Source organism: Strigops habroptila, chromosome 20 (genome assembly GCF_004027225.2).
Source record: "Strigops habroptila isolate Jane chromosome 20, bStrHab1.2.pri, whole genome shotgun sequence".
Taxonomy (NCBI): Eukaryota; Metazoa; Chordata; class Aves; order Psittaciformes; family Psittacidae; genus Strigops; species Strigops habroptila.
Genome location: NC_044296.2, coordinates 2435487 through 2449209, shown reverse-complemented (window position 1 = coordinate 2449209; position 13723 = coordinate 2435487). Strand labels below are relative to the sequence as shown.

At 45.8% G+C, this 13723-nt stretch overlaps 1 protein-coding gene across 6 annotated transcripts in view; it reads left to right on the top strand.

Annotated features, from left to right (window-relative positions):
* The window catches only part of REXO1 (RNA exonuclease 1 homolog), a 42390-nt gene that overhangs the window by 2780 nt on the left and 25887 nt on the right, over positions 1-13723 (top strand). For 2 of the 6 annotated variants that reach the window (XM_030509503.1, XM_030509498.1), the window contains exon 2: positions 11400-13183. In XM_030509503.1, coding sequence (XP_030365363.1) covers positions 11400-13183 — 1784 coding nt within the window. Of the gene's footprint in view, positions 1-3241; positions 4005-6523; positions 7360-7401; positions 7644-11399; positions 13184-13723 lie in introns of those variants that run through there. The other 4 variants (XM_030509502.1, XM_030509501.1, XM_030509499.1 and 1 more) reach the window with 4 other exon arrangements.

Here is a 13723-nt window from a genome sequence, read left to right as displayed (position 1 = left end):
AAGAGTTATAGTGCAGATCTGTGTTTTCTGGTATAGTGCTTACAAAAAAGGATAACATCTAAAGAACCAGCCTTCTAAGCATATTGATTCAAGGCTGATGTTGACTTTGATGTTTAAGGATCACTGCAGGACTGGCAGTAACCCCAAAACTCTTAGCAGATCTTCTGTAGCCTTGAAAGTAGCTTTTGAAAACTGAGGAGTGGAGCTGGCCTTGCCAGGCTGTGGTGAGAGGAGGCTGTGGGTGCATGCCAGATGGAGCAGAGAGGAGGTAAAAAGAGGAATTATTGGGACATAGCGCTGTTCCCCTTTTCTTTGTTCCCCCTACCCCCCTTTCCAGACTTGCTCAAGAGTAGTGTTCAGATGTTCATAATAGATGATCCTTATTTTTCATGGTCCCAGGCACTGGCAGACAGTGGTGAAGAGGCCTCCATGCCCGTTAGGACTGAGTTTCCCCCTGCCTGCTGCTGTTTGCATGTTGCAGCATTCCCTTTTCTTCCCCTCTGAAAGCAGCTCAGTAAATACAAACTTGTCAGGTGAGGAGCAATCCGGTGGGATGTGTCTGGTTCATAGGGCGCATTTGAACAGAGTTCTGGAATATATGATACTGGAAATCTATTCCAGTCTCTTTACTGCAGGTATCTGCCTGCATGGTAGAAGACTGTGGCTACCTGGAGGCTTGTGGAAATCCAGGGCTGGCTGAAAGCTGGGGAAGGTGCTGGGATGGCAGCATGCATCCGTATCTCCACAGCAGTGTTGGTGGGCTGGGAAGTGGGGTGTGAGCCTGTGGAGGACTGGGAATCTGGCGATTGCAGATTCTAATCCTGACTTGGCTGAAGTGCTTTTTCCAGCTACAAAACGACTAAACCCCACCTGCTTCAGAGCAGGATGAAAAGATTATTGAATGTGTGTGAAGTGCTTTGAAAGCGTGCTGTGTAAGTAGGGGGGAAGAACTGCCTTCAGTCCTAAAAGCATCTCTTCAAGAGCTGTAGAGGAGAAAAATAGGGCTCTCTTTAAAGTCTAGGTCCTGAGTATGCTGAAAGACATAAAAGAAGCATAATACGTCTCTTCATAAATATCTTAAGGAAACCAGCTCTTTGGTTTGATGGTAGCTGTCAGGAGGTGCATAGGAGGTGGATGTTTTTTTCAATCCAGAGCAAAAAGCTGCATCCAGGTCTGGAGGTCCAACTTCCTCTTTGTCTGCTCTGATCCTTGTGTCAGCATGAGCTGGGAAGAGCAAGGCTTTCAGCATCCCAGCTCGAAATTCTTTAGACTGGTGTGTATTGGGAGTTGCTCAGCATTTTTCTGGTATGGTCAAAGGTGGTGGAGCAGTTTTCTTGCTGCGTGGATTTTCTCTTTGGGTGGGCAGGGCTTTGCTGATGGCATCTTTGAAAGGTGCGTGGATGGGTTTGTCTGGACCGTGTGATTTTCACTACCCAGCCCACAAGTAAGCTGCTGTAACACTGTTTGGCTCCTGTTGGCCCAGGTCAGTTGCAGATAAATCCTTAGGCTTATCTCCTCAGCTTTAACTCTGCTGATCCTGTCGGTGATGTTGGAAGACACTTCGCCTCTCACTTCTTCAAAGTCTTCAGCTGAAAAGCAACCACATGGGATAGCTGTGACTAAAATACTGTTCAAAATGATACTTGGTAAAACCTAAAGAGGCTCTTTAAATGCTAAACCCCAACTTTAATCATCCTCAGCCCATGTGTCACTCACAGGATCAAGGCTGTTGTCTTCTTCACCTAGGGTTGAAGGTTCCCCATACAGCACATTACTGAGGGGTTGCATGTTAAACTCAGCCATTTTTGGTGGGAGCAGCCTCTCTGCATTGTCTGGGATTACCTTTACATTATATTGTAATGCAGGTTCACACTGTGTGTGGAAAGGAGGAGAAAAAAGTCTTTACAGATGCATTTTCCTTCCTGTAGTTGACGTTGTGCATCCCTGGCAGTGTTCAAGGCCAGGCTGGACAGAGCCTTGGGCGACATGGTCTAGTGTGAGGCATCCCTGGCCATGGCACGGGGGGTGGAACTACACGATCTTAAGGTCCTTTCCAACCCAAACCAGTCTGTGATTCAGTGAAAATGAGCTTCTTGTAGGAAAGAGCTTTTATTGCTGTATTTGCCCCAGGAACATGGAATGAGAAAAAATGGAAATTTATTAACTGCCTTCATTATTTCTTCACCGGGAGAGGAAATGGGGTGGCTGAGTGTTGGGTGCTCTGGCATCTGGGGGGGCATTGCTCAGACTGCTTTCCCCCACCCCCTTCCCCATTTGTGTTTAGGACAGTAATGACCAAAATGTCACCAATGGATGGTTTTTTTAACAGAGTTTTGAAATGAAGAACAGAAACCCCACGTGATGGTAAGGTCGGGCCATGTCTCCTCACGGCAGTCAGTGTGGCGGCTTTCTAGCGGCTGGGGATTTCTTGTCACATAACAGACCTGTCGGGGGTGGCACGTTTCCTGTGGGTGCTCAGCTGCAGCTGCTCAGTGTGTTGGGATTTCAGTGTGAGCTGAGTTCTGGTCTTTCTGCAAGTGGGGAGCCTTGGCCCTGAGCTTGCACGTGGCTCTTCCTTGCTCCGGTTACAGACATGTGAAAAGCAGGAGGTGGGAGCAAATCTCTGTCAAGCCGGGAGGATTTTGAAGGCTAAGGGTGCAGTGACCTGCCTGGGTGTTGAAGGCGCTGCAGTTTTGCCAGTGTGAGCTGCCTGCTCTCCGCCCGCCACAGGAGCCCTTTGTCTCCTCTGACAGGATTTCTCTCTCCAGTGTGGAATATCTTACCTGACATTTAAACACTTTCTCTGAATTTATTTTTTTTTCATAGAATCCCAGCCTGGTTTGGGTTGGAAGGGACCTTAAAGCTCATCCAGCTCCAACCCCCTGCCACGGGCAGGGACACCTTCCACTAGAGCAGGTTGCTCCAAGCCCCTGTGTCCAATCTGGCCTTGAACACTGCCAGGGATGGGGCAGCCACAGCTTCTCTGGGCACCCTGTGCCAGCACCTCAGCACCCTCACAGGGAAGAACTTCTGCCTCAGAGCTCATCTCAATCTCCCCTCTGGCAGGTTAAAGCCATTCCCCATGTCCTGTCCCTACAGGCCCTTGTCCAAAGCCCCTCTGCAGGTTTCCTGTGGCCCCTTTAGGCCCTGGAGCTGCTCTAAGGTGTCCCCTTCAGGAGCCTTCTCTTCTCCAGGCTGCCCCAGCCCAGCTCTCTCAGCCTGGCCCCAGAGCAGAGCTGCTCCAGCCCCTTGATCATCTTTGTAGCCTTCCTTTTCTCCTCAAACACTGCAGTGCTGCGTTAGTGCTGGAGAAGTGGAAAGCACAATTCACCCATCCAGAGTTTCCCAAGCCACATTCCCGGTGCTGGGCCAGGTGGATCACAGGCGCCAGCCCAGTGTGGTGGCTCACCCAGTACCAGTGAGGCAGCAGCACTGGGTGCAGGCAGGCACTGACAGGCAGGGCCAGGTCGGGTCATCTCCCTGCCCTGCAGCCTCCTTCCCTGCTGGAACTGGGCGTGGAATGTGGGGCTGGAGAAGCGGGATAGTGTTGGACTCCGGCTGGGAAGTGCGTTGTTGTATGGGCTCAACAGGATCTCATAGCACGACCCTGGGGATCGTTCTTTGGGAAACCATCGTGTATGCCAGCTTGTGTTGCTCAAATCAAGTAAAAAGCAAAGTGTACAGTTGGAAAAGTCAGATCAAAAGATCCCCCAAGCTGATTGTAGTAGTGCTGGGAAAGAAGAAAACAGTCCAAAAGCCCCTGCAGATGCTCGAGTAAAACCCAGTCCCATTTGGGAGTAAATGAGGGTGAAGGCGGGACTTTGGGTTGGGAAGTCCTGCCCTAATTATCTCTGCAGCCCAGAGAGCGCTGTGTCAGCACATGGTCAGTGTGATTGTGCCAGACGCCTTTGCCGGAGTGTCTTAGCAGCACCAAGCAGGTATTAAAAGCCTCAAGTACAGCATGAACAAATATCTGCAATATTTATTAACCACGGGGAGCTCAGGTAATTCTTTGAAGTTTTTGACTTAACTGTGGAGTGAACTTGTGTTTTTGTGTGGGTTGCAGGACGTAAAGAAGCAACTTCAGCCGGAGAAGGGCCTTCTCCAGAGAGGCGTTCATGTGGTAGCCATTCATTTAACATGAGACCTTGGTCCTCAGGCTTGCATCTGCCTCTGAAATAGAGAGAGTATGCAAAAAACTCAGCTCTGCTTTGAGAGGGTTTTGTTACACCAGGATTTTCATTGCCCTGTGAGATATAGCCTTTTTATTAAAGAGAGGATCCGTGCTGGGGAGCAGGCAGTGTGTTGGGTTTGCTGCTTGAGAGTCTGTGGAGCTGCAGGTGGCTGAGTTGTAAAGGAGTTGTGGAAGTGTTAATTCCAGCTTTTGAATTAACTAAAGCTGGACAAGTTTTAAAACCTGTGTAAGTTTTGGCTGTAGCCTTTCGTAAGTCACAGCTGAAGTTTTTAAATGGAATAGGGCTGGAAAAGTGCCTTTCTTTAGTTTTGAACTTTGTTTTTCAAAGTGTCTAGTTTGACCGTATTGAAATACTGTAGTTTTGTTTGGTGTTGGGTTTTTTTGTTTTTTTTTTTTTTAGACTTAAATGGGAATTCTTCACCCAAAATAATGAAAGAAAAAGGTCAGGTGTTGAGAAGATAAGTTATCTTGAGGGAGCCAGAAGGCGGCTGAGATGAAGGGACTGGTGGGTGAGGTGAAGTGTTACTGCTTGTGACCATGCTGGGCAAAGGCAGTTCTTAAGGTGGAGTTGTATAGAGAGGAAAGAAGACACCAGAATACTTGAAATACTTCTTTTTTTCTTTTCCTTCTGCTTCTTTAAAGAGACGACTTGCTCTAGTAAGTCTTGGAGTAAATCCTTAGTTTTCCCTGGACTTCTACTGGAGATACGGAAATATTTTCTGACTTGTCTTTTTCTCAGAAACAGAAAAATAAATCTCTTGTTTTGTTGGGGTTTTTTTCCCCTCAAACAGAATTTCAACTTTTCTTGTATATTGAGGAATAACTTTAAAGCTAAAATGAGAGAGGGAGTGGAAAAACCTCCAAAGAATCCAAACATTAAGCATCCAGATTAAAATGGTGAGACACCTTCCAGCCTGTGTGACAGCAGGCTGCGGGGTCAGGATATTCTGGGTGTCAGCCTTTGCTTCCTGCCCCTGGCCTGGCAGGACATGTCCTTTCCTAGGATATAAGAGAAATGCACCAGTAGTGTGATTTCTTCTTAGGAAAACATTCCATTTCTCACAGCTCTTCACATGCCTCTCATGTTCTTTGCCTACCACTGTTGTGTTAGCACCAGGGCGGGTGGGACTGTACCTCACTGTGGCCATGCAGGAATGTAAATGATGGCTTTTGCATGGGCCAGACCGTCGTGTTCTGGCTTTCGCAGCCTCATATTTAACTGGTGCTGCTGTGTGGAGCCGTGGTGGTCCCAGCTGTCCTCCAGGACTATCTGTGAGGCTATTGAGAGGGTGAAGCTACCATGTTCTGTAGGCTTGAGGGCCTTTTACATGTCTCTTCTGCTGTGCCAGAGACAAAAATGGACAAAGTTGTTTTTTCTTGAATAAAATTGGAGGTGTTGCTGTCAGAGCTGCTTTGAGGGGTGTGCCCTAACGTTCTCCTACCTGAGTCGTTCCCTGGTAGTGCTGCCTGCTCAGGAGGGACAGCTCTGAGAAGCTGGAGCTGGATTGAAGAACTCACGCAGGTCCATGCCTCCTCTCTGGCCACCGCGTGTCAGCAGTCCTGGGAGGCTGAGCTGAGCAAATAGCTTATGGCTTGTACAAGGATGGTGTCCCTCGGTGTGACCCACCCTTCCCTGGGCTGGTTGTGGCACCAGCTGGAGAACCCCCTGGTCAACCCTTTCAGCGCACTGAGACAGCCCTTTGGTGCCAGCGAGCACTTATATTGGCCAGCACCACCTGGTGAAACCAAACCAGGCTTTGTCACAGCAGGTTTAAAATACCACAGTGTGATGGATGACTGTTCAAACCTTTTTCAGCCTTGCTAATATAAGACTTTCTTTTCTCATATTTGCTTCTTTTTTTCCACTGAAGAAATGACTGTGTTGGTTCATGATGTACTTTGTTGCTGTGGCAGCAAATACCTCTCATGGAGTAACAGAAGTTGGGCTGGTTCAGCCTGGAGAAGAGGTGGCTCTGGGGAGGCCAGAGAGCAGCTCCTAGTGCCTAAAGGGGCTCCAGGAAACCTGGAGAGGGGCTTTGGACAAGGGCCGGTAGGGACAGAACAAGGGGAATGGCTTTAACCTGCCAGAGGGGAGACTGAGATGAGCTCTGAGGCAGAAGCTCTTCCCTGTGAGGGTGCTGAGGCGCTGGCACAGGGTGCCCAGAGAAACTGTGGCTGCCCCATCCCTGGCAGTGTTCAAGGCCAGGTTGGGCACAGGGGCTTGGAGCAACCTGCTCTAGTGGAAGGTGTCCCTGCCCGTGGCAGGGGGTTGGAACTGGATGAGCTTTAAGGTCCCTTCAACCCAAACCAGTTTGAGATTCTGTGAAACAGATAGTGGGAGCATCGGGAGAGGCCAGCTTGGACTAGAGTGTCTATAATACCTCTCAAACCTTGCTTCCCTCATGTTCTTAGAGCAGTACAAGGTTATCAATGCTTTTTATACTGAATTTTTCATAATTAAATTTACTATTTTAAAAAGAGAAAGAAGGAGGGGAAAAAAAAATCATTAGGACTAGGGTTCCATTTAAAGTTGAAACATTTCTCTCAGCTCCTCTTACCTGCCGTCCTAACCCATTTACTCTGGATAATTATTTGAAATGTACTATTTTAAATCTCAGTGTGAATTATTTCCAAGTGGTTGGATATTATTGTGAAATGAGTTGTTGGAAACTTGCTTTGGGTGCTCACAGCTGAGGTCTGCACCCAGAACTGCCGTTGCTTTTGTGCTCTTTCCTTCTGGAGAGTAGCAGAACTCAGCCTCCTGGCGAAGCCTGTCTGAAACATTTTGTTCTTGAAACTACTGTCTCTTCTGTGAAGCATTAAATAAAAAGCTTAAAATAATTTTCCAATGCTAATTTTTCTGTAATCACAAAGGTCCAGTTGCTAAGTGCTGGCACTGCAAACACAGGCAAGCTGTTAAGCTAACAAAGCTGCTCTGGTGACGTTAACATAAAAATGCTTTTCTTTTCTCCAAAGAGGTCTCCCAACAGCTTTCACCATCCCCTTCTCCCAGTGAATGGATCTTTTGTTGCCAGCTCCAGGTGACCCAGGAGAATGGGTGACTTCAGTGGTGACAGGGCTTGAGATGGTCCCTGTCCTTTGGCCTGTGCTGGTCCCTCTGCAGCGTGGCCAGCAAACCCTCCTGTTCTGAGATCCTGATTGCTGTAAATGTGAGAGTATCTAATGTTTGTTTCCCTTTTGTTCAGCAGCAGCCACTGCTCCTTAGCACCTCTGTTACATCTGGAAGCAAAGTAGTTGTCATCCATGTCCCCCATGTGTGCAAGAGCTTGACTCCTCTTCCAAAACCCGCAACCAATACCTGTCACACGTTCAGGCTTTTCTGTATTTAAAGCATCTGAAATACGTGTTCTGGTAGGTGCTTGGAAAAAAAAAGGACATCTTTTTCTCCAGAATGATTCACTGTGAAGTAAGTTTGAACATCAAACAGGTGACCTTGGACTGCCATTATTCATTTGATGTCAGCCTTTGTTTACTGCCTTTGCCTGTTGCACAAACTAGAAGGACCAGTGTACAGCAAGGAATTGTCAGCTTGTAGAAGCTGTAATAAAACAGCTCCACCTCAGAACTGAGGCCTCATTTTCCAGAACCAACAGGACTGTAACCAGGAAAAAAACCAATTGACCTTAATTTTTGGAAGAATCTTGGTTTATGCTTCTCTGTGCTTTGGGCTGAAATGGCTGATTTAAGTGCAGTTCATTTTGGTGTATGCTAAAGTAGTTCTAGGTTAAATAAATTGTTCACTGAAGTTCTTTGTAAATTATTAGTCACTTGTTCTGTATAGTGTTGATGTTAACTTCACCTTTTTGTGTCTCAGAAGGACCATTTCATATGTCTGAGGTACAGTAATGTATTAAAAGAGTTTGTATTTTAAAGTGTCCTGGTAGGAGTTTAGTTCACAATCCTGTAAGGAGTTGTCATCTCAAGTCTCATCTTGTGATTCTCAAAGGACCATGTGGACTCAATTTTACATCCATCCACAAAGTCATTTCACTACATGGTGCTTCTCTTTTTGCTTCAGCAGAAATACTGCAGACATCTTGGCTATCAGAATAGCAAACGTGGTGCAGTTCATCTTGTAACCTTTCTTTACACCATGGGTATTTGTATTAGTGTTGGAAATGGAGAGGAATAAATGCAGAAGCTGAAGCTTTTTTGACTCTTGTATCTAGGTTGCAAAAAGGGCTGTGGGGTGTAGCTGGGTGCCTGCCTGCATAGCACTGGGCTCAGTTACCCAGAGATCCTTTGCTTTCATTTCCTCTCCTAGCTTCCTGGGAGTACAATTAGGCATTAGACAAGGTGGCCCGATTTCAGACAGCATATTTAATTTCTCTGGCTTTGGAGACTTGCGTGTCTATGGCTCTCCATACGTGTGTGTATATATATTTAAATAAAACCCCCTTCTGGTTGTGTTTTCACTACATTATCTGCAAATGTATCATGGCCAAAGGTGACAGCCCTGAGTATCGTGGAGCCCACTTACACAAGTGGCTTTCATGGGAAAGGTAGCCTTTGATCAGCGGTGCATGGGTAATCCATCAGGCCTCTACACACCTACAAAAGAGCTCTTTCTTTCATGCCACTGTCTCAAAGCCTGCTGGCATTCTCAGAGATTCTAATGTATTTTTACATCTGGTCATTCCATTGAAAGGAAATGTGCAATTAGTTTTCTACTACAGATGAACAGCAGAGAATCAGACACCAGGTCTGTGCTTAGGTTCTCTCTCTTTTCTCTGTATCCTGATATATTTAAAATAGTTTGCTTTTCTATGTGAACAAGATTTCTTTTATGTAGTTTGGGTTGGGGTTTTTTGGTTAGTTTTAGTGTGGGAGTGTTTGGCTTTTTATTTTGGCAAGTCTTTAGATCCAGACTCTGCACTTGCCTCTGTTTCTTCACAGGCCATCTAATACTTGTCTCGGCACACAGTTCCAGGCTTTCAGCTCTTCCCTTAACAATGCTTGTGCTAAACTTTAGGTCTCCATCTTGAGTTAGAGGGTAATAGCTGACTCCTCCGTCACTGCACTGGCTTCTCTACCACTATGGAGTTATGTGCCACAAAGGGGTGAGGAATGAGGTGGTGGGTATGAAGGACTCTTGTTCTTTATCAGCTCTTAGGCTAATATTTACACCTAATTTTTTCAATAATATATTTACGTACACTAGCCTTGATGGTGCTGCTGTTTGCATGTAGGCTTTTTTCCCTTGTTACCTGCATTTCTTCATGGTTTCTTTTTCTAGCTAGGCTCTGGATATCAACCTGTCCGGTGTACACCATGCACTGAGATGCTCTCGTTTGCCACCTTCTGCCTCTCTCCCCCAGCGTGTCAGCTGTGCTGGGTGTAATGGGGATGAGCAGACATTAGTTTTGGAAGTGCTCTTTGTGGCTTGGTTGTAAATCACTTTGCAATAGGTGGAGGGGGAGGTAGCTACAGAAATATATCACCTTGTTCCTTTTTCCCCATGTTTCTGGTCCTGGGCACAGCTCAGACTGTCCTTTGGAAGCTGGTGCCATCAGGCTGCGATTGCCCAGGGTCCCTGCTCAATCAGCAGCTAATTGGTTTGGAAAAAAATCTTTGCAAAGCCAAGGGGCTAAAAAGTATTTTATGAAACTCTTGCCTTTATTTTAATCCAGTCTTTTATGATTCTGCTTCCTTGGAGGCTGGTTCTGCCAACTGTGGTGCAGGTTCTTATTACCAAAGGGAGCTATGCAGTCATGGATACTGTCAAAAAAGCCCCCAGTCCAAGAAAAAGCTCAGTCTTGTGAGAGTGATAGAAACAGCCCCTGTAAACACTTTGTTTCTGGCTGTTACAAGAATTCTGTCATCCCTTTTAGACCTGGCAGGTTGGTTTTTTCCTCGTCTTTTATCTCTCTGCTTATTGTCTTGTTCTTCTACGTACTCCAGCTGGAAAGCCAGTTTTAATACTGTCCTAGCAAAGAACAGAAAGTCCCTCTGGCACAGCAGCATCCAGAGACACTATGATAAAACAAGGATTGAAATCTGTTCCGAGTCAAAGAGCAGCTGTTACCTCACCTGTAGCTTCTCTTGGCTTGCTAAATGCTGAGTTCCTCTGTTACTAATTGAATTTTTCATGGTGAAGGTACTTTCCTGCCTGTTCTGTGGCAAGCAGGAGGCCTGTCACTGCATATGCGCAAGTGACGTCCTCTTCCCTTTCCTTTTCACCAGGAGTTGGAAAGGTTGGAGAGTTTGGGATATCATGGCAGCAAGTTGAGTGTTGTGTTTATTCTTGTGACGACTGCTCACATGTCCTTTTCAAGGTGAATGTTTCAAGACGAGCTCTGATGGACTCTCCAGTTGTAAGCTGTCCTTTGGACAGGTTGCTTTGGCATTTCCATATAGTTCTGTAGGATGGTCCATCACTCACCAGAACATCTCCTGTAGAGCTGTGCAGCGTGGTCGAAGCGTATCCTCTGTTCACAGTCCTAGAAATGCCAGTGTAAGAGAGGCCACCAAAGGGACTTGTCTGAAAAGACAAATGTCAGAAAAGAGAAATGTTCTGGGTGTTTAATTTTCCCATTTTGGGGGTTGTTCTGTGTGGTTGAGTCGTGTTGCTTTGTACCTGTAGTTTTTTTTCTTACTAGCGGCACTCAGCTTGTCAGATAAGACAAGATAAGAGTGTTTTTCCTGCAGCTGCCGTGAGAAATCCTGAGCCTTGAGGAGTATTGAAGGCTTTCAGTGGGCTTTAGGCATTGGCATCAGTAAGTGAGTACCTAATCCACAGTTTTCATTCTGGAATCCTCTTTCCTCCCCTGGTCGCTTCACTAAATTAAGCAGATAATTCTGCTCCTACTCAGCTCCTCTTGGTCCTAATACAAAGATTATTCTTTGCTGCCCTGAAGAATATTTAATTTAATAGAGCTTTTCCATGAGTAATAAAAGCACTTTGTTAATAGATCTTTAGTCCTTAAGACCTGGGAGTAGTTTGTAAAATCTAGTCTAGCCACACGCCTGCTGCTGAGCAGAGCACTTCACTGGTGGCTTTTGGTATCAAACACTTGTTCTGTGGAGCTGAGAACATGGCTTTTGGTAGTGTCTTGCAGTACTGGGTTTTGATGAGGGCAGACCTTAAAATTCTTTAAAAAATGACTTTTTAAAGAATTTTACTCCAAAGAAAAATTTACCTCAGTTGCCGGCAGTTAAGTTCTGTTTTCTTTCTCTTGCCTAGAGCGAGGCTATGATCCCTACAACCCCGAGCTGCCCAGGCCCTCGCTGGAGCTGGAGGATGGTGCTCTGGCTGACATGACAGATGTGACACCCGGTATTCTGGAGCTGGAGCTGGTCAACAAAGCCATTGAGGCCGTCAAAAACGAAGTGGAGAGAGAGCAGAAGAAGTATGAGGAGCTGCTAGAAACGACAAAGGAATTGAGTGCTTCAGAGGCCGCCTCGCTCATTTCAAATACACCTGTGTCAGCTGGTGGGACACAGAATGATTCATTTACCTCCTTAGAGTATAATCCAGGTAGCTACAACTTTAATAATAACTCGGACTACAACCCTACTCCTCTCGCTGCTGCTAGCTGGTCAAGTAAATACACTTTGGATGCTTCTCGGTCTAAAGGGAGCTCACTGGAATATGTTCCCAAGGCTGTAATACAGAATAAAAAATACAGTAGCACTGTCACTAACAGTAAATATGTGATTGATGACTCGAAGCCTTCTACAGACTTGGAATATGACCCACTTTCAAATTATTCAGCGAGGCTTTTGAGCAAAGCTACGACAAAGGACCCAAAGGCATCCAAAAGGGGTAGGGTGCCCAGTTATGAGGAGTCTTACTCTCCTTCACGAAAGAGGCTCTGTGAAGAACTTGATGATGATGAAGTGTGTGCCAGGTTCTCTTCCTCTGATGATGAGGCTGATGTGGAATATAAGACAACTTCTGTTAGTTCCCAGTCAAAAGCTGGTTCTGAAAGTGAGTCAAATGACGGATTATCCCACAAAGAGCAGAGCACCAAAGCGGATGACTTCGCTTCCCACGATAGCAAAGAAGCAGCAGTGCAGCATGGCATGGAAGACCTCCCAAGTTCACAGAAGAACCTTGCTAAAAACTTATCAGACAAGAGTGCAAAAGCAGGGAAATTGTGTGCTGGTAAGAACGGCCAGGAGATTGAGCATAAAAGCAAAGACTCAAAAGACAAAACAAAAAGGAAGAAATCAGATGTTAGTAAAACACCTGGACTAAATGAGTTTGGTAAGAAGGAGAAAAGTAAAAGTACAGAAAAAGACAAGGTGCTCAAAAAAGAAGAAAAATTAAAACCCAAGAATGAGGAGAAAAACTGCAAAGAGAAAAGTGTCAAAGGGAAAACCGATGAGAGTTTAAAGAAACCTGAAAAACACAAGTTGGAAAAAGCAGATGGACTTAAGAAAGAAAAATCCAAGTCGGGTAGCAGTAGTTCAGGGAAAAGCAAGAGTGAAGGTGGCAACAAAGGCTCTAGCACAGAGAAGCTGGGAAGCAGCAAGAAAGACTCCAAGCTGAAAACAGCTGATGTGAAAAATGGTAAAGAAACCTCTGGTCATAAAAACAAAGAGAAAGGGACCAAGGCTCCAGCACTGGAGCGGAAGAAAGAAAAGGTCAGTTCTGTAGGAAAAGGAGATCCAAAGAAGGGTCGGAAGCAGCAGAGTTTGAGTCACGTTGACCTGTTTGGTGATGAGAGTGGAGATGATGATGACAAAGGCTGGCCTTTGCCATCCACGTTAGTTGACATGAGCTCGGACTCGGATGGTGGTGACTGTGGTTCAGACTCGGAGAGTGAAAACAAAGGGACAAAGAAAGTGAAACGCTCTAAGTTGTCAAAGTCGTCATCATCTTCCTCAACATCTGATGACATTGATTATTCCATGCTTGAGAAGGACTTGGACTTTGAGTCAGATCCAATGGAAGAGTGTCTCAGGATTTTTAATGAATCGACAGATGTGAAAACTGAAGACAAGGGAAGGCTGGGGAAACAGGTAATGCTGGTTTGGGTTGCTTGATTCTCTCACCTCTGAATGTGAAAGGATTCTGGTGTAGTTCCGTGGTGTTGCTTATTTCAAGTAGCTGAAGAGGGCTATGGAGGGAGACTCCATATGTTGGAAGAATCTCATCCTTGTCATGACTGAGTTCTTTGAAGAGTTCGTGCTTGAATTTACCTGCTGGATTAAAAGCTGCTGTAAGATGTAAGGATTCCATTACCTTTCGCGTGGAAGGTTGCGTGGATAACCCTTTAGCTTTCAGGATTATTAGTTACTTCTGTCTCCATCTGGTCTAAGAAGCGTGGTGGCCTAGATGGCTGGAGAAAAGGCCTCAGAGAATATGTGGATGTTGTGGATGTTTCAAAGCTAAATTTGCTAATGTGGGCAATGCCTTGTTGTTGTTTAAGAAATGTAGTGGCAAAAGAAGCAGAGTAATGTGTTGGTGCAGGTTAAGTCAATCTTGTTGGCACTAGCCACTTTGGAGACTTCCCAAACTACTGTTTCCTGTTTTAAATGCATATTGTAGATATTGTATAA